Here is a 20372-nt window from a genome sequence, read left to right on the forward strand (position 1 = left end):
ATGGGAGGAGGAACGTAATTAAGTTGAAAATGTGAAGACGGGTGAGTGATGTGAGTCTGGTAGCTGAGTTAGGGTGGGGTGGGGGTCGGTGAGTAAGGGTGGGTGCGGTAGGCAGATCTTAAGTTCATTTGAAGAATATTAATCATCTCATATACGCCCCCCCCCCTCTCTCAGGACTCTCAGGATCCCTCCTCTCAACCCTCGCATCTGACCCCGACTTGAGCTTCGGGCCACCATCAACAGTTAATTAGGTCACAACTAAATAGGCGTCTTGTAATTCAACCTTGAGGGTCATGCAGTTTCTGTTCCACAGAGAAGGTGTAGCGGAAGTTTTGATAGGAGAGGTTTGAGTATGTGGGGTGCAGGGGTTTCTCTGGAATCTCCTCGCCCCCACCCCCCTCCTTTCCCACATCAATCCACCCCCCAACCACCACCCTCAACCCCCCAATCACCCCCTCAACCCCCCCCCAACACCCCCTCAACCCCCGTATTGTCGTGTATTGCCGAGAATCTGGCAATATAAAAGCCCGCTTCAGTTGTCCACACTGCCAGGTGACGCTCGAGGTGTGTGTGTCTCTGCTGCCTCGCCAGGTGTGTTTCTGCTGCCTCGCCAGGTGTATTTCTACTGCCTCCAGGTGTGTTTCTGCTGCCTCGCCAGGTGTGTCTGCTGCCTCGCCACGTGTGTGTCTCCGCTGCCTCGCCAGGTGTGTGTCTGTTGTCAAAATCAAAACAAATTAAATCAACAACTTAAAAATTCTTGGAAAAGAGGCTGTTCAATGCCAAATTTATGTTAGCAATGTCAAGCTTGTGGCAGTATAAGCAATGAAAGGAATAGATAAACAGATAGAGAAAGCGAGTGAGTGTGTGTGAGAGAGAGAGTGAGAGACTATTACATATCTCACATTATTCCTCATTAAAGTCTATTTTTCAACGTCTCTTGAGAAGACCGCTTCCAGCACCACCATGAAGGTCGTCCCCGTCACCACCGCCATCACCTTCCTGCTGGTAGTGAGCCTCGTCGCCTGCCCCAGCAGGAGTGCCATAGCTGCCCCACTCCCGCAGCCCAGCGACCAGCCAGCAGCAGCAGCAGCAGCAGCAGCCTCTGCTTCTGCCCGCCTCATCGTCGTTCCCTACCCTCTGCTGGAGTCGCTGACGGCACACCACGCCGCAGCTGCTGAAGCGACGACCGCAGCTGCTGAAGCGACGACCGCAGCTGCCGAAGCGACGACCGCAGCTGCCGCCAAAACCGCTGTAGCTAGGTAAAGACCGCAGCAGTAAAACAGCTCCACAGCAGGTTACCGGAATGTGTCATCCCTCCTGACTGTGTTTACGGCTGGGTAATAAACAGTAGTTGAGGCAGGGATGGCGCGCTCGCCTCTCCACCTCTCAATTACCACTGAATCACCGGCTGAATCACTGTTAAATGCCCATTGATTCACTGTTACATTACTGCTAAATCACTGTTGGTTCCCTCTGTTTAATCCCTGTTAAACCGCATTAATTTTCATGCGTTGTCAACTCACCGTTAATTCTGTGTTATTTCACCGTTACCTGAGTCACTGTTTATTCACTGTCGCCTGAGCAGCGCCAGACAGTGACTCCAGTTACCAAGAAAGCTTACTTGAATAAATATTGTATATATATTAGCTTGTTTCTTTGTGATCTCTTGACCCCTGTGTAGCAGCGACCTCTGACCCCAAGTGTAGCAGCGTCTTGTTTAAGGAAAGTTAGAGAGCCATTAATTATGCATAAGAAATCATGCTAATTTATTGCTAGTGACTTAGAATAGGAGTAATAAACAGATGATGTTTGGTTGAGCTACTTCCCCTCTTCGGGGACCTTGCCGAAGTCGGCGTTGGAGAGGTCGTAGAGGGTCTCGGCCTGTTCGCAGGGGAAGGCCTCCAGAGGGTGGGAGCAGGTGAGGGACTCCTGACTGAACACCGTCTGGTTGCCGCAGAAGAAGGAGAACTGGGCGGTCTCGACCACCTCGCCCAGGTCGTCAGAGATGGGCAGACACACGTGGAATACCCGGCAGTCGGTGGCCACGTCCGCGTAGTAGCCGTAGTTGCGGCCGGCGCACTCGAACGATCGTGCAGGTTCAGCGCCCAGCACTTCCAGGTAGCCGTCGGAGAACAGGTAGGCGGAGCGGGCAGCAGCCAGGGCGACCAGACCGAACAGGAGGATCACAACCTTCATATTGGATGCTGTTCTGGAAGAGATTCATCTCGGTGAGTGCCATACAATCACGCTGTCACCGGTGCCAGTGTCAAGCGGATCTTAGCCATTGAACATCACCTGACGCAAGATGGTGATCCCATCTTGCTAACCTCTTAAAGTGGCACTCTTAGGATTAACAAGTCTCCGCTCCATGAGGACACTGGCATAAATCACAGTTGCTGTCAGCAGTCATCGCATATAATTAGATTTGCGTTCTATAGACTAATGCAAACATATATGATAAATTCAGTAAATATAAATACTTTGTAAATATACGCACTCCATGACTATCGAAAGCTGCGTCTCAGGGCGAGGTGCGTAGCTACGCATATAGTGGAGCCAAAGCGTACAAATTAGTTGTCAAATTGTGAGAATGGTTGTAAAGACAAAATTACTTAAGATAAGCCTTTTCTTGCTCTGGTCTTGTTCAATATCACTCTCCTAAATGTCCGACACCAATATATGTCCAGCACCCGTTTAAATGTCCAGTACTCATCTAAATGTTGGAACACCTGTCTAAATATCCTGTACTCATCTAAATGTTGGAACACCTGTCTAAATATCCTGCACTCATCTAAATGTTGGGACACCTGTCTAAATATCCTGCACTCATCTAAATGTTGGAACACCTGTCTAAATATCCTGCACTCATCTAAATGTTGGAACACCTGTCTAAATATCCTGCACTCATCAAAATGTTGGAACACCTGTCTAAATGTCCGGCACTCATCTAAATGTTGGAACACCTGTCTAAATATCCTGCACTCATCTAAATGTTGGAACACCTGTCTAAATATCCTGCACTCATCAAAATGTTGGAACACCTGTCTAAATATCCTGCACTCATCTAAATGTTGGGACACCTGTCTAAATATCCTGCACTCATCTAAATGTTGGAACACCTGTCTAAATATCCTGCACTCATCAAAATGTTGGAACACCTGTCTAAATATCCGGCACTCATCTAAATGTTGGAACACCTGTCTAAATATCCTGCACTCATCTAAATGTTGGAACACCTGTCTAAATATCCTGCACTCATCAAAATGTTGGAACACCTGTCTAAATATCCGGCACTCATCTAAATGTTGGAACACCTGTCTAAATATCCTGCACTCATCTAAATGTTGGAACACCTGTCTAAATATCCTGCACTCATCAAAATGTTGGAACACCTGTCTAAATATCCTGCACTCATCTAAATGTTGGGACACCTGTCTAAATATCCTGCACTCATCTAAATGTTGGAACACCTGTCTAAATATCCTGCACTCATCAAAATGTTGGAACACCTGTCTAAATATCCGGCACTCATCTAAATGTTGGAACACCTGTCTAAATATCCTGCACTCATCTAAATGTTGGAACACCTGTCTAAATATCCTGCACTCATCAAAATGTTGGAACACCTGTCTAAATATCCTGCACTCATCTAAATGTTGGGACACCTGTCTAAATATCCTGCACTCATCAAAATGTTGGAACACCTGTCTAAATATCCTGCACTCATCAAAATGTTGGAACACCTGTCTAAATATCCTGCACTCATCTAAATGCACAGTATTCATCCAATGTGCAAAACTAGTTGTCAATTGTCAATATTTTTTTTTTTTTTTTTTTTTTTTTTTTTTTTTTTTTTTTTTTTTTTGAGATATATACAAGAGTTGTTACATTCTTGTAGAGCCACTAGTACGCGTAGCGTTTCGGGCAAGTCCCTGGAATACGATCCCCTGCCGCGAAGAATCGTTTTTTCATCCAAGTACACATTTTACTGTTGCGTTAAACAGAGGCTACAGTTAAGGAATTGCGCCCAGTAAATCCTCCCCGGCCAGGATACGAACCCATGACATAGCGCTCGCGGAACGCCAGGCGAGTGTCTTACCACTACACCACGGAGACTGCAAATATTATCATTGCTAATACTCTCCTTCATTCCACAGGAAGTTCAGAAGTCATTCGAATGATCAACATTAATCTCTCTCTGATCAATACTGAATGAGTAACACTCGGATGCTCATTGATTACCACACACTGATAAGAGTCCAATAGACTCAGGAACCTGTATATCAGTTGATGGGCAGTTGAGAGGCGCGACCCAAGAGGCGAAGCTCAACCCCCGCATGGACAACCAGGTGAGAATTTTATAATCAATTAACTCTCAAGACTCAGATTCTCGGTAAAGATCAATACTGAGAGTTAATCAACCCTGATAGTTAATGATCAACATTGATAGTTTTTGATCATGCAGACGTGTCTTAATCGCTCCTTCCCTCCACCCTCTGTGTCCTTCCCTCCGCCTTCTGTGTCCTTCCCTCCACCCTCCACCCTCTGTGTCCTTCCCTCCACCTTCTGTGTCCTTCCCTCCACCTTCTGTGTCCTTCCCTCCACCCTCTGTGTCCTTCCCTCCGCCTTCTGTGTCCTTCCCTCCACCCTCCACCCTCTGTGTCCTTCCCTCCACCCTCTGTGTACTTCCCTCCACCCTCTGTGTCCTTCCCTCCACCTTCTGTGTACTTCCCTCCACCCTCTGTGTCCTTCCCTCCGCCTTCTGTGTCCTTCCCTCCACCCTCCACCCTCTGTGTCCTTCCCTCCACCTTCTGTGTCCTTCCCTCCACCTTCTGTGTCCTTCCCTCCACCTTCTGTGTACTTCCCTCCACCCTCTGTGTCCTTCCCTCCACCCTCTGTGTCCTTCCCTCCACCCTCTGTGTCCTTCCCTCCACCCTCTGTGTCCTTCCCTCCACCCTCTGTGTCCTTCCCTCCACCTTCTGTGTCCCCTCCACCCTCTGTGTCCTTCCCTCCACCCTCTGTGTCCTTCCCTCCACCCTCTGTGTCCTTCCCTCCACCCTCTGTGTCCTTCCCTCCACCCTCTGTGTCCTTCCCTCCACCCTCTGTGTCCTTCCCTCCACCTTCTGTGTCCCCTCCACCCTCTGTGTCCTTCCCTCCACCCTCTGTGTCCTTCCCTTCACCCTCTGTGTACTTCCCTCCACCCTCTGTGTACTTCCCTCCACCTTCTGTGTCCTTCCCTCCACCCTCTGTGTCCTTCCCTCCACCCTCTGTGTCCTTCCCTCCACCCTCTGTGTCCTTCCCTCCACCCTCTGTGTCCTTCCCTCCACCCTCTGTGTCCTTCCCTCCACCTTCTGTGTCCCCTCCACCCTCTGTGTCCTTCCCTCCACCCTCTGTGTCCTTCCCTCCACCCTCTGTGTCCTTCCCTCCACCCTCTGTGTCCTTCCCTCCACCCTCTGTGTCCTTCCCTCCACCTTCTGTGTCCCCTCCACCTTCTGTGTACTTCCCTTCACCCTCTGTGTACTACCCTCCACCCTCTGTGTACTTCCCTTCACCCTCTGTGTCCTTCCCTCCACCCTCTGTGTCCTTCCCTCCACCTTCTGTGTACTTCCCTCCACCTTCTGTGTCCCCTCCACCCTCTGTGTCCTTCCCTCCACCCTCTGTGTCCTTCCCTCCACCTTCTGTGTACTTCCCTCCACCTTCTGTGTCCCCTCCACCCTCTGTGTCCTTCCCTCCACCCTCTGTGTACTTCCCTTCACCCTCTGTGTACTTCCCTCCACCCTCTGTGTACTTCCCTCCACCCTCTGTGTACTTCCCTCCACCCTCTGTGTACTTCCCTTCACCCTCTGTGTACTTCCCTCCACCCTCTGTGTACTTCCCTCCACCCTCTGTGTCCTTCCCTCCACCCTCTGTGTCCTTCCCTCCACCCTCTGTGTACTACCCTCTACCCCGTGCCCCGAGAGTGTGCGTTACTCACGCGGGAGGCGCTGGAGAAGTGACGAGAGACAAGTCGCGGGGCTCGTCTTAAGTACCCCTTCCCTGTCCTTCACCTGCCTGCCGGTGGCAGGGACGGAGGGGCAGGGGCGCCGTGACCTCTCAGGAATCTCCCTGGTCAATATCCCCTCAGGAGGAGAGGGAGGGAGGGAGTGAGGGAAGGGGGGGCAAGGAGGGAGAGATCCGTTGTGTGCCAGGATCGTTGTACTTACACAGGAGCCAAAGAGGGTGTGGATGAGGTGCCGGTGAGGACAAAAGGTCCTATCATCAGTGTTTTGTTTTACTGTCCAAGCTTGTCTTTCCTTGGGTTAAGTGCCTTACCAGGGCCAAGTCCTTCTCCATCGGCTGAGTGACTTCTGTCCGAGTGCATTCCCTCGTCAGGTGACTTTCACTGCATCATGGTAACTACAGAGGGAAGGTAAGGCAGGGAGGGTGGGGGGGAATATGTTGCATTGAGAAGGGTACGTATTGTCATTGGTTATTTTACCCCTTGATAAAGAGTACACCTTGACGCTGTACCTCAGTTGTACCTCCTGGTACAGGAACTCTTTGGTCAACGGTAGTCTTAGGTGAAGGTACCCGTGTCTAAGGTATCACCTGGTTGAGAAATATGATCAGGGTACGCACCCCCTGGCTAACGTACTCCCTGACTAACGTACCCCCTGGCTAACGTACTCCCTGGATGATGCACCCCCTGGCTATCGTACTCCCTGAATGACGCACCCCCTGGCAACCGTACTCCCTGAATGACGCACCCCCTGGCTAACGCACCCTCTGGCTAACGTACCCTCCGTTAAATAAGACTGTATACTGCCGAAGCCTTGAAAACAACGATTGTTTGTAACTTTCCGCTCCTCCTCTACACTCTGTCATGGTTATTACGCCATTCCCCAGTCCTTCCCCCTCCCCCACGCCTCATACAACACCACCTCAACCCTCCCACACGCCTCATACAACACCCACTCAACCCTCCCCAACCCCCTCCCTTTTGACAACCCCCTTCTGTTTGACCCCCTCCTGGGTCAAACAAACAGCACAGCTTGGCGTGTCCATACCATTATTCATGTTTTACCAGTTCGGCCGGTTGGGGGCGGGTGTGTCTCTACCAGCCTGTGCTGACGTGGCGTTACGATGGGGGTCCCTCTTCCCCCTGTCGTCCGGGCTCAGTCTGCGGGACTGGAGTTCTCTGTGCGGGCCGGTTACCCGGAGATTGCGCTGGCTTGTGATATGCTCTCTGTCCCTGTGTTTGAGATTTATGGGGTCGAGTTGGTAACGGCCCGTAGGGCGATTGTGAACTTCACAGAGGTGGCGAAGGTTCATGTGCCTGCTGGTGCTGATGCCCGTGTCTCGGGTGTGTCTCCTGTTTCTTCCTCGCCCGGGGGCTCTCCGCAGTGGGGTGTGGTGGCTTCCGCTGCCAGGGATGGTGCGGATGCTGGTGCTGGGCGTGGCCTGGTGGTGACTTTACGTAAGGATATGCACCGCCATGATTCCCTGCAGTCGTCTGGTGGTGTGCCCATGGCCGCTGGTGCCCCTGTGGTGGTGCCCTCTGTCGAGCCCCCTCCTGCGGTGTTGTGCATTGAGGAACTGGAGGCCCGGGTTGCCGAGTTCCTGCTGCTTGAACGGCCGGAGGACTTTTCTGGTGGGCGGGTTCCGGGTGTATGGGATCGGGTGGCGGCTACTGGCGTCCGGAGGGACACCGTGTGGGTTCCACGTCTGCGGGTGTTTGTTTCCAGAATTCCGGTTCACACGGCGCCCCCGGTGTTAGGTCACGCCTCCTGGACAACGTGGCTGCTTTGGGAGGCGTTCAGTGTGCGGTTTCCACCGGATATGTTCCCGGGCAAATATGTCCGCTGATTTCATGTTACTGTAGTTGTTGTTTTTGTTGGTATTCTTGGCTTGTTGGGTGCTGTGCGAAGTGTCTTGTTCTGTTTCTTGATGTACTTTATGTTGTGTCTTGTTCTCGGTCCTTCAGGCCAGTGCATCTATGTTCTTGTGTTTGTACCTGTTTTGTTTTCTGGTTTGCTTGTTTATTATTATTGTTGATTTTGGCCTCGCCCTTTGTTTGTTACGGGGCGGATGGTTTGGTGTGAGTGTTGTTATTCCTGTATTGTTTCTGACCTGGTGTTTTCATATTGCTTTACCTGTTGTATGTGTTTGTTCTTTGTTTTGTTTGGAATGTATTGTGATTGTCCTGTTATGTTTCCTGTTATGCCTCTTGATGTATGTTTTGTTTTATGCAGCTTTTGTTTTGTGATGTTACTGTGATTGATAGTTTGCCATTGTATTATGTTTTTTTTTTTTTTTTTTTTTTTTTTTTTTTTTTTTTTTTTGAGATATATACAAGAGTTGTTACATTCTTGTAGAGCCACTAGTACGCGTAGCGTTTCGGGCAAGTCCTTAATCCTATGGTCCCTGGAATACGATCCCCGCCGCGAAGAATCGTTTTTTCATCCAAGTACACATTTTACTGTTGCGTTAAACAGAGGCTACAGTTAAGGAATTGCGCCCAGTAAATCCTCCCCGGCCAGGATACGAACCCATGACATAGCGCTCGCGGAACGCCAGGCGAGTGTCTTACCACTACACCACGGAGACTGCTATTATGTTTTCTGCCTTGATGTATGCTGTATTTTTCTTCGCATTTATCGTGTTTGTGTTTTGTTGTGCTGTGGTGTCGGCTCTTCTGGCCGGTGGTCAGAAGAAGAAGAAGAAGCCGGTGGTTTTATTTTGTTTTGTTCTGTATTCTGTGTTGTTTTTATTGTATTTAAATTGTATGCTTTGCATGTAAAAATAAAAAAAAAATACCATTATTCATTCATTCATTCATTCAATGCCATGAAGATATACTCACAGCTTAAGTTCCATACAACAGTAAAATGATACACAAAGCTTAAGATGTTACTCTGCCTACACTACACACACACACACACACACACACACACACACAGTACACACACACACACACACACACACAAGTATCATCTCAACATCAACATATCACACACAAGGTATCATCTGGGAGGGGAAATCCTGCAAGAATCAAATAGAGAGAAGGATCTGGGGGTTGATATCACACCGAACCTGTCCCCAGAGGCCCACATCAAAAGAATATCATCAGCGGCATATGCTAGACTGGCCAACATAAGAACTGCCTTCAGAAACTTGTGTAAGGAATCTTTCAGAACCCTGTATACCACTTATGTAAGACCAATCCTGGAGTATGCAGCTCCAGCCTGGAGTCCATACCTAGTTAAACACAAGACAAAGTTAGAGAAGATTCAGCGGTATGCCACCAGGCTCGTCCCGGAACTGAGAGGATTGAGCTACGAGGAAAGGCTAAAGGAGCTGAACCTCACATCCCTGGAAAACAGAAGAGTAAGGGGAGACATGATAACCACCTACAAAATTCTCAGGGGAATTGACAGGGAGGACAAAGACAAACTCTTCAGCACGGGTGGGACACGAACAAGGGGACACAGGTGGAAACTTAGTACCCAGATGAGCCACAGAGACGTTAGAAAGAATTTTTTCAGTGTCAGAGTAGTTAATAAATGGAATGCACTAGGAAGTGATGTGGTGGAGGCTGACTCCATACACAGTTTCAAATGTAGGTATGATAGAGCCCAGTAGGCTCAGGAATCTGTACACCAGTTGATTGACAGTTGAGAGGCGGGACCAAAGAGCCAGAGCTCAACCCCCGCACTCACTTTTAGGTGAGTACAGAGACACACACAGCTAAATAATTCACACACTTGAAGGTGAACACCCAGCTTAAAGGTGAACACCCAGCTTAAAGGTGAACACCCAGCTTAAAGGTGAACACCCAGCTTAAAGGTGAACACCCAGCTTAAAGGTGAACACCCAGCTTAAAGGTGAACACCCAGCTTAAAGGTGAACACCCAGCTTAAAGTTTAACACCCAGCTTAAAGTTGAACACCCAGCTTAAAGTTGAACACCCAGCTAAAAGTTGAACACCCGGCTAAAAGTTGAACACCCAGCTTAAAGTTGAACACCCAGCTTAAAGGTGAACACCCAGCTAAAAGTTGAACACCCAGCTTATATTGAACCTTCCCCCAGGTTAACTTACCCCCACAAGCCTCGTTGACACAGAGACGTGATTCGGGTCACTTGAGCGACCCTTGCTAATGCTTCAATACACACAACAAGAATGTATTTGTTGCAGAAATAACATTCAAATCATCATCACCACACAGTTGCTGGAGTGCATGAGGCTTTGTATAAATAACCTTGCAGTATAGCCAATGGAAAGTCCGACATGTTTAGCCAGATGAGAGTGCAGGCGTCTTGCCTTCAATGCCACCTCCTTCCCTCCCTCTGTCACCACTATCCCTAATTTGGTGATACTGTGGTCACTTTTAGTCAGTTCAGGCCATTTTGTTGTTTGCCGTCGAGCCACAGACCACTAGACAAAGTATACTAAGATACTTCTAGTTACAACAAGGCCAGGGAGGGGAGAGGGGGTTTTAAAGAAATAAAATTTACTTGCGAGAAACAGAATATATAAGCAAATGAGAGCACCAACAACCTCATTCGCACTCATAACTCATCATTCCACACTAGGAATGATGAGTGAATGATGTAGTGATGAGTGTGAATGAGTCCCATGTAGTGAGGGTTCCCTGGTGGCCAAACGCCCAACTAGAGATGTCAACAACGCCACCTTTTCCAGCGATTTTCATCGATGTTTCACCCTATAATTAGGTAGGTTTTAGAAACTAAAAATACATCAGTAGGTATTGTGGATGCATTATATAATTGATGGCTACAATAACAACAACAAAACGGAAATATTTATAGATATTATTATTGATTTTGCGGTTTTTATTTGTCACGTTTTGAAGGTCAGGCTTATTGACCCAAATGTATGGCGGTGTACCGCGTGCGGTATACCAGGGGTACACTGTGTGTCCATGGGTTTACGGTCCGCCAGGGTACACTATGTGTGCATGGGTTTACGGTACGCCAGGGTACACTATGTGTGCATGGGTTTACGGTACGCCAGGGTACACTATGTGTGCATGGGTTTACGGTACGCCAGGGTACACTGTGTGTCCATGGGTTTACGGCCCGCCAGGGTACACTATGTGTGCATGGGTTTACGGTACGCCAGGGTACACTGTGTGTCCATGGGTTTACGGTCCGCCAGGGTACACTATGTGTACATGGGTTTACGGTACGCCAGGGTACACTATGTGTGCATGGGTTTACGGTACGCCAGGGTACACTATGTGTGAATGGGTTTACGGTACGCCAGGGTACACTATGTGTGCATGGGTTTACGGTACGCCAGGGTACACTATGTGTGCATGGGTTTACGGTACGCCAGGGTACACTATGTGTGAATGGGTTTACGGTACGCCAGGGTACACCAGGGTTCACTATGTGTCCATGGGTTTACGGTTCACCGGGACTATGTATCCACTGGTTTGCGGTACACTGGGGATATGTATCCATGGGTTTGCATTGCATCGAGACCATGGGGTTTCTGGTACACCGGGGTTATGTGTCTATGGGTACCACGTTAATTCTATCATTTTCTACTAAATAATCCTTCGTAAATCAGCGAAAACATGCTATTTTTTTGTTTTTAGATATCATGCGCCTCCGGGGATTGGTTTATATTTTTTGACATCCTGTGATCAATTGGCTAAACACTGCGGGCTCACCATAGCCCGTGCTACTTGGAACTTTTTGTTCCAGGTAGCAATTTTTTTATCCCGAAGAGGAGGCCGAATTGCTGCATCTTAATAGTTCATTTACACGGATGAATAATTTTGAGCAATTTAATTTATCATAATTTTGGATTAAGGTTTAACGAAGAAGTTCTAAGAGTTTTAGTTAAGAAGCCTATCATGATACTATTACCGTGTGGGCTAGGATACTTTTATTTGTGTGGACTAGGATTTTTCCACATTAACTCCATTACAAACGTAAGATAGAAACAACACTGCACCAGATAGGTTATCTTGAGGTTATCTTGAGATGATTTCGGGGCTTTTTAGTGTCCCCGCGGCCCGGTCCTCGACCAGGCCTCCACCCCCAGGAAGCAGCCCGTGACAGCTGACTAACACCCAGGTACCTATTTTACTGCTAGGTAACAGGGGCATAGGGTGAAAGAAACTCTGCCCATTGTTTCTCGCCGGCGCCTGGGATCGAACCCAGGACCACAGGATCACAAGTCCAGCGTGCTGTCCGCTCGGCCGACCGGCTCCTAGGTGTGTGTAGCACTGTCTTCCTGTGTGCCAAATTAGAATCAACTACTCAAGAACAAAGATAATATCTTTCTCATTAAATGATATGTATATATTTGTTCAATATTGTTTACTGCGTCTTTTTTGCTAGAATTTTATGCAATTCATTTCTTTTTTACTTTTCTGTATTCTTCCTTAAAATAGGAATATGCAATTTAATTGCATAGATTCCATACATAAAATTGCATTTATCATGTGCCAATAGCATATATAGGAACATAATTCGCAGAGTTTGTGTGATTCATTACATATAGACTTGTTGGATCGTATTACATCTTCTTGTTATGGGTTACATTAACAAAATTGTTTGAAAAATGCTGCACTAGACAAAATATACTAGGCTACTTCAAGTCACTAACTACTAACAAAGTATACCAGCATACTTCAAATCACTAACCACTGGACAAAGTATACTAAGATACTCCAAGTCACTAAGTTACATTGAGTATGAAATCCAAGTGTATTGTCTGAGTCTGGGGCTCAGAAGCACAATATTTAACTAACCAAACTTATAATACAAACTAGAAATAATCATGTTGACCAGACCACACACTAGAAGGTGAAGGGACGACGACGTTTCGGTCCGTCCTGGACCATTCTCAAGTCGATTGTGTTACTCGATTACTGTCACAATCTACTTGAGAATGGTCCAGGACGGACCGAAACGTCGTCGTCCCTTCACCTTCTAGTGTGTGGTCTGTTCAACATAATTTAGCCACGTTATTGTGACTCATCTACTGCAAGAAATAATCATCCCATATACAGTGTATAAAAAAATCATTTTTTTTTCCTGTATTCTGAATAGTGAAGTATTTCCCCATTTATGTATGAATTTCAAGAGTTAATGTACAATCAATGATCATTCACACTGATATTATTCAGTTGATTAATGCTATTAATTAATACATTCACACTGATATTATTCATTTGATTAATGCTATTAATTAATACATTCACACTGATATTATTCATTTGATTAATGCTATTAATTAATACATTCACACTGATATTATTCATTTGATTAATGCTATTAATTAATACATTCACATGATATTATTCATTTGATTAATACTATTGTTTAATGTTATTGTTGATATGTGATATCTTTTATTATCTAACATTGTTTATTTTTTTAATTTGATAATATTTATCAATATTTTATAATTTGATAATTAGGAATATTTTATAATTTGATAATATTTATCAATATTTTATAATTTTGATTAATATTTGTTACAAATATTTACTAATTTGGATTAATATCTAATAATATTTATTAATATTTCATAGTGTTTATTAATATATGTTTATATTTTTATAATTAAAAATGTGATGAAACTTAATTAATCAGTGAATTAAGGAGTAAGTCCCATGTAATATTTATGTGGTTATTAACTGATAAATTGGCTTGAAATAGATATTTACAAAATGGGAAACTCTTAATTTTTAATTAATAATAGGCAAGCTTTTGTTTGATATCTAACAAATTTTTTTAACTTCGATGGTTAATGTCCAAACAATTTTTTGAACACTTGTTAACAATATTCAAGAACAATATAATATAATTTAATATAACAAGAACAATATTCTTGTATTGTTCATGTATTCTTCCTTTGAATCAAATAAATAATATACTAATTATTATTAAATAAACATAAAAATGGAATATACAGTATATTATTAGTATATTTTGAGGAAGTTATTTTTCTTGTAGACATGTTACAGAATAAGAAAATTTGCGAAGCTGGTCTACGGTTACCTTGAGGTTACCTTGAGGTGCCTCCGGGGCTTAGCGTCCCCGCGGCCCGGTCGTCGACCAGGCCTCCTGGTTGCCGGACTGATCAACCAGGCTGTTGGACGCGGCTGCTCGCAGCCTGACGTACGAGTCACAGCCTGGTTGATCAGGTATCCTTTGGAGGTGCTTATCCAGTTCTCTCTTGAACACTGTGAGGGGTTGGCCAGTTATGCCCCTTATGTGTAGTCTGTGTACAAAGATTCTCTGCAGTATACTGAGTTGCTATACAAAGCCAAGATAGTTTACAGTCATTCTTCAGAGCAGGCGCTATATATAGTTTACAATAAACCAAGTTCAGCTACACTATACAGAGTCATTCAGAGGCAGTGTAGAGTCAGACTACACACTACAGAGACAGTGTACATATTTAGTATACAATTAGGTGATCCAGTAGGTTATACAATACAGGAAGAATACAGAATCCAGAAGATTATACAATACAGGAGGAATACAGGATCCAGAAGATTATACAATACAGGAGGAATACAGGATCCAGAAGGTTATACAATACAGGAGGAATACAGGATCCAGAAGATTATTCAATACAGGAGGAATACAGGATCCAGAAGATTATACAATACAGGAGGAATACAGGATCCAGAAGATTATACAATACAGGAGGAATACAGGATCCAGAAGATTATTCAATACAGGATGAATACAGGATCCAGAAGATTATACAATACAGGAGGAATACAGGATCCAGAAGATTATACAATACAGGAGGAATACAGAATCCAGAAGATTATACAATACAGGAGGAATACAGGATCCAGAAGGTTATACAATACAGGAGGTATGTTTAACAGCTCTAGAAATCAACCTGTATTTTTTATACATAGGGTTTGCTACAGTACAAAGTTCTTTAATCTGTCTACAGACTCAAAAACTCTAGAACCAACAGGAACTTGAATACAATCTACTTTAGTTCCATGTAGGAGGAGACGTTTGTGCAGCATTTTTCCTAACCTGATACTACTTTTAACTAGCAGTAAAACAAAATAGATTTCCGAGAGTTAGACAACTGCTGTGGGCTGCATCCGTGGGAAGTTCAGTAGCTGGCCTAGGGAGACCTCGATAGACCCCAGTACAAGTTTCCTGACCTCGTCAATAGAGGGTTACTATAATAGCGCAGCCACCCCCTAACTTCATTTTCTAAGCTCCGTTTTCTCTTATTGGGGTTGTGCTTCTTGTTCCTGGAGAATGGGAGATGGAGGGGAAGGATAGTATGGAAATAGGATAAAGGAATGAAAGCGTAGAGAATAAGAGGGAGGTATGGGGATGGAGCGAGAGAGGGAGGGAGGAGTTAACAGGAGAATTCATGAGAAAGGGATTAGATGGAATAAAGGGAAGCGAAGGGGGGGGGGGTTGAAATGGTGATGGAAGTGTTGGGTATTTGCATTACAGGTAATGAGCATGTCTGTGCCACCAGCAACAGCTGTTCTGACACCAGTGCCACCACTGATGCCACCGTCACCAAGGTCTCTCCACATTCACCCAAACCACCTGACTGCGAGGCAAGAGTCCACACCTCCCAAAAGGAGAATGTGATGAACAATACCACACACAGAGACTCACACTCACGAGCAAACACACCCGCCTCCAGCAAGAACAAGCGAGTGTCCCAATGCTCATCTCAAGGAACGGACGAATCGTCGCCCTGAAGAATATTCAAGAAAAACGCCTCAATTCAAAGGCTAACTCTTTTTTTTCCACATTCCTTCGTGGGGTAAAAGTCATATTGGGGGAGTGTTTGGAGAAGGGTGCGTGTGTTTGGTGTGTGTGTGTGTGTGTGGAGTTTGAGGTGTGTGTGTGTGTGAGGATAGGAAGGACCCCTCTGTGGTCTTTCCTATCCTTTCTCTCTGAATTGGGGAGTGGGATGGCACTCCCGAAGTCCCTGTAGGGAAGGATTGTTACCCAAGAACATTGCAGTGGGATGAAAGGGGGAAGGAAGGGGTGTTTCCCTTCCAAGGACCACTTCAAGGGAGGGATATGGTCCCCCCTACAGTGGTCCCAGCAGGGACCACTCCTATCTGTACCGTTGTTTAATACAACTATGAATAAACGGTACTGTTTATGTTAATTACTCCTTCATCCACTCACTGGGATTGTAACGTAACTCTGTGGTGATCGTGACGCAACACCACTCCGGGTGTGACGTAACTCAGCATGGGGAGTATAACCAAGTGGCAGTAGAGTGTTACGAGACCGCAGGGAGATCGTAAAGTAACTCAACTAAGATCGAAACGTAACTTAAACTGAAAGCGCAATTTTAACTTTCTAGGTATCGTAATTTTATTCATATAGCTGTTTAAAAATTTATATTTGCGATGAAAGTGGGTAAGATGCTGGTAAAAAAACTTTACTACCCACTGACCGACCTCATAATTAGTCGTCTTCGTCAACAAACGTTAAATTGAAATTGAAATAAGTTTATTGAGGTATAAAATACACACAAAGGGATGAGGTAGCTCAAGCTATTCTCACCCCGTTCAGTACATCGTGTTAATACATACATAGATACACATCACAAGCAATAAACGTATTACCGAACATTCTGAGAGATAAACATATACTTTTCCTACAAACGTCAAATACATGTTAATCTAGCCGTCTAGAGCCCCCCCCCCCGGTACATCAACAAAAAACGCATATCATCATCAGGCTAGACTTCTCTAGACGCCACAGACTTATTTGCTAATTTTTATCGTCCTGGGTATTCAAAATCTTATATATCTTCTATGTAAATTAGTACTGTTATATATTAATATTTTGGTGTATAGTTAGGTTTAAATTTGGTTAGGTTAGGCGTTTAGGCTGTGTTGTTAATTATTTGTGTTTTTGCAGTACGTGGGTGAAGCATTTACAGCGGTCGTCAGCGAAGCACTCTTCGAAAAGTGTTCGAGTGTCATCAGCTGTGAGTCGTGTGTAAGTGATTTTAATTCATAAATAGTGGATTTAGTGGTTGCGTGGAACCACTTTTGGCCTTCATTGATGAGTACGAGGACGGGCTGCAAGTATAGCCTGAGGGGGAGACTGAGGACGGGCTGAAGATGCGAACTGATTTCAAACTTTGATTCGAAGTGATGAAATGTACTAATATATCGAAACAAAGTCACTCGATGCTGGGAGCCTGGCATGTGTTGTTGGAATCACTGCGTGTGTGTGTATATGTGTTCGTGTGGCTTTTCTTTCTCGTGGATTACGAATCGGTGGATTGGAAGCCATCAGGTGAGTTACAAGAACACGATAGATCAATGTAGTGAGTATGAAGTAAGCAGTATTTTCCTGGAACTAGCGAACAGTGTGATTCTGAACACATGCATATAACTCTAGAAATTACTTCCCAAAACAAGATTTTCGGGCAGTGTACTATTCTAAAGTGATAATACTTACTGCAACTATTTGATAAAAAGTTACTTTATTTACAATTGGGCCTACAAAATTCACTTTATGTTTGAATGAATTAGCCCAAATGGCATTCTGTTTATTGATGTAACTAAACCCGACCTAACATGAGTAATCATAGGCCTGATGCACGCTATGTTAGGCCTACTGTAGTACACATATGCAGCGCTAGGCTTAGCAACGCTTCTTTTTGGATTGAAACTATGCTTCTCGGACTTTATCCAATTAATAGTACAAAACATTAACATATTTTTGGTCCAACAGAACGAACATGAGTGATCGTGATGTCGTACATACTGCGTCCCCTTAAGTATGTGCGCGGGGGACCTGCTGCTCAAGGCCCGAGTGAAGGAACTACTCTGGGACCAGTCTTCTACTCTCTGGTCTTCTACTCCACCCCTGGGAGACCACCAGAGTGATGGCATGTCACTCTACAGGTGAGTGACTACATCTTCGTACCTGGAGACATTACTCGCCCATATTGTTAGGAAAATACTATTTGCTAAATATAGCTCCTGTTCTTAAAATATTTCCCCCATTATGCACCCCGCAAAGATCGCTTAAATTTTAGGGGTTGATAAATGTTAATCTTCTTGTTTGATGAGCTGTTCACTTGAGACAGTTAAGTAAGTCCCAGTTGCATCTGGGTATAAGTGACAGGATGAACAACCCAGCGGGATTTCTTCCTATTGTGGGAGTGTTATACATGCTACTATGGCGGTGTGTTCACTCACAGGATGAGTGGCGCTGCCCAATAAACTCGCCCCTCGGGGCAAAATTAGATTCAATTGAAAACCAGCCAGTAGAGTATATCCACAATCAAAACTCTGACTTGGAGCGTGTATAGTTTCGAGTCTATGAAGGTTTATTCTGGGCAATACTATGAGATATTTCCAGCCTGACCATACACTCTCTACAGGGACCAGGTAAAGGTAGGTACGAAACGTATTTGAAGCGTGAGACGTTTGACCACAGGCTTCCCGGCATGCGGAAAGTTATTATTCCCAGTGTGCCTGTGTTTAATGCTCTGTCGTGTAAGAACTCTAAAATTACTTACATCCGGAGGTCGGCGGTTCGAGTCTCTCAGTGTCCAAATGAATGAAATGAAATTAAGTAATCCTGCTTTAAAAGTTGTATTATGTTCCTCCAGTTTGTTCATCTTAAGCATTTGAAAGTTTGGCTTTGCAGTGATTTAACTTCGTTATTACTCTTATCTTCGAGAAGGGAGCAGCTGCTCCCTGGGGGGGCTGTTGGGGGGGGGGGGGGGGGAAGCACTTTTCCATCAAGTGATTAGTAGTATTATGGGATGGAGAATGGGGGGGGGGCCTATTCCATCATGTGATTGCACAGCATTACCTTCATCAAGAGCTTGACAGCCTGGTCCCTCGGCTGACAGCCTGGGCCCCTCGGCTGACAGCCTGGCCCCATTTGCTGACAGCCTGGCCCCATCGGCTGACAGCCTGGCCCCATCGGCTGACAGCCTGGCCCCATCGGCTGACAGCCTGGCCCCCTCGGCTGACAGCCTGGCCCCATCGGCTGACAGCCTGGCCCCATCGGCTGACAGCCTGGCCCCATCGGCTGACAGCCTGGCCCCCTCGGCTGACAGCCTGGCCCCTCGGCTGACAGCCTGGCCCCCTCGGCTGACAGCCTGGCCCCTCGGCTGACAGCCTGGCCCCATCGGCTGACAGCCTGGCCCCATCGGCTGACAGCCTGGCCCCTCGGCTGACAGCCTGGCCCCTCGGCTGACAGCCTGGGCCCCTCGGCTGACAGCCTGGCCCCTCGGCTGACAGCCTGGCCCTTCGGCTGGCCGTACTTCCATACTGCAATAGCAACAATCAACACTGAGCGTTCATCATACCATGGAGGAACCTTCTGTAACTGTAGCAAGAAGCATACTGTATGTCGTGGCTGGTAGAGGCAAGCATCACGTATATCATCTTGAGTATACTCTGCTCTGTGGGCCACTGTTATTACCCCTCGTAATAGTATACCAAAATATTATTCTGTCTTGTTCTAATTCAAGCATATGCGAACAGACGATCTTGTAAAATAACTGCATTTTTGCGAGACCTGAAACACCGTTTAATTGACGTAAATTGCTGCCTTTTATTAGGCTGTGTAAATCACGAACGTAACATCTCCTCCCTAACTGTTTGTCTTTAGCAAATTTTATGATTTTTTTACACTAGTAGAGGGAGAAATGGAGGGAGGGAGCGAAAGCTTGTAATTATCATAAATGTACAAATAGCACTCCAAGGTTAGCTGGATTTAGGGCCGCGACTCTTTGACTCGCCCCACACACACACACACACACACACACACACACACACACACACACACACACACACACACACACACACACACACACACACACACACACACACACACACACGCGCGCGCGTGTGTCTACACTTGACATATTAAAGCTTTAATTATTGTGTCTGTTCTTACGTGAACGCCTCGTGACTTGATCCGGATTTATTAACGCCTGAAGCGTTCCCAGAACTCCCGCGCTGCACTCCTCTTCATTCTGGTAGTGCAACCCGACTCTTATCATGTTCTTACACTGTTTTGTGTACTGTTTCTCTCTCTCTCTCTCTCTCTCTCTCTCTCTCTCTCTCTCTCTCTCTCTCTCTCTCTCTCTCTCTCTCTCTCTCTCTCTCTCTCTCTCTCTCACTCTCGGGTTTACCAGCTTGCTTCTTTGTAAGATAATTAGAGGCAGAACTGCCTGTCACGATGCATCGCGTATTGTGGTGCTAACTGCCGCTTGTTTACCTTTGCTGGGGGCTGGAGGAGGAGGAGGAGAGTGGAAGGACGCGGGCAGTGAATAGGGAGGGAAAGGGAAGGTAGAGAAATGAGGGCTGGAAGAAGGAGAGGTGGAGGAAGTAGAGGAAATGAGGGCTGGA

General features: G+C 45.9%; 3 protein-coding genes across 3 annotated transcripts in view; 2 read left to right on the forward strand and 1 right to left on the reverse strand.

Moving 5' to 3' along the window:
• Positions 1-477: 477 nt before the first annotated feature.
• On the forward strand, positions 478-17870 carry LOC123766761 (uncharacterized). The gene is made up of 5 exons (XM_069307618.1): positions 478-704; positions 946-1259; positions 4158-4349; positions 16906-16986; positions 17731-17870. The coding sequence occupies exons 2-3, from the start codon at positions 964-966 to the stop codon at positions 4189-4191; spliced, it is 330 nt and encodes a 109-aa protein (XP_069163719.1). The 5' UTR covers positions 478-704; positions 946-963; the 3' UTR covers positions 4192-4349; positions 16906-16986; positions 17731-17870.
• LOC123766759 (U-scoloptoxin(01)-Cw1a-like) lies at positions 1739-2226 on the reverse strand. Its single transcript, XM_045756109.2, has one exon. The coding sequence runs from the start codon at positions 2194-2196 to the stop codon at positions 1819-1821; it is 378 nt and encodes a 125-aa protein (XP_045612065.2). The 5' UTR covers positions 2197-2226; the 3' UTR covers positions 1739-1818.
• Positions 17870-20372, forward strand: part of LOC123766754 (prohormone-4) — a 197148-nt gene continuing 194645 nt past the window's right edge. Inside the window, exon 1 of the mRNA XM_069307617.1 lies at positions 17870-17903. Coding sequence (XP_069163718.1) covers positions 17885-17903 — 19 coding nt within the window. The 5' untranslated portion in view covers positions 17870-17884. The remainder of the gene's footprint in view (positions 17904-20372) is intronic.

Source organism: Procambarus clarkii, chromosome 60 (assembly GCF_040958095.1).
Source record: "Procambarus clarkii isolate CNS0578487 chromosome 60, FALCON_Pclarkii_2.0, whole genome shotgun sequence".
Classification (NCBI taxonomy): Eukaryota; Metazoa; Arthropoda; class Malacostraca; order Decapoda; family Cambaridae; genus Procambarus; species Procambarus clarkii.

What these genes read in the sequence shown, in the direction of transcription:
- LOC123766761 (XM_069307618.1), top strand. Translation starts at nt 964, where the DNA reads ATGAAGGTCGTCCCCGTCACCACCGCCATCACCTTCCTGCTGGTAGTG. An exon ending in GCCAAAACCGCTGTAGCTAG is followed by an intron (nt 1,260 to 4,157) that starts GTAAAGACCGCA and finishes TTCATTCCACAG; the next exon opens with GAAGTTCAGAAGTCATTCGA.
- LOC123766759 (XM_045756109.2), bottom strand. Translation starts at nt 2,196, where the DNA reads ATGAAGGTTGTGATCCTCCTGTTCGGTCTGGTCGCCCTGGCTGCTGCC.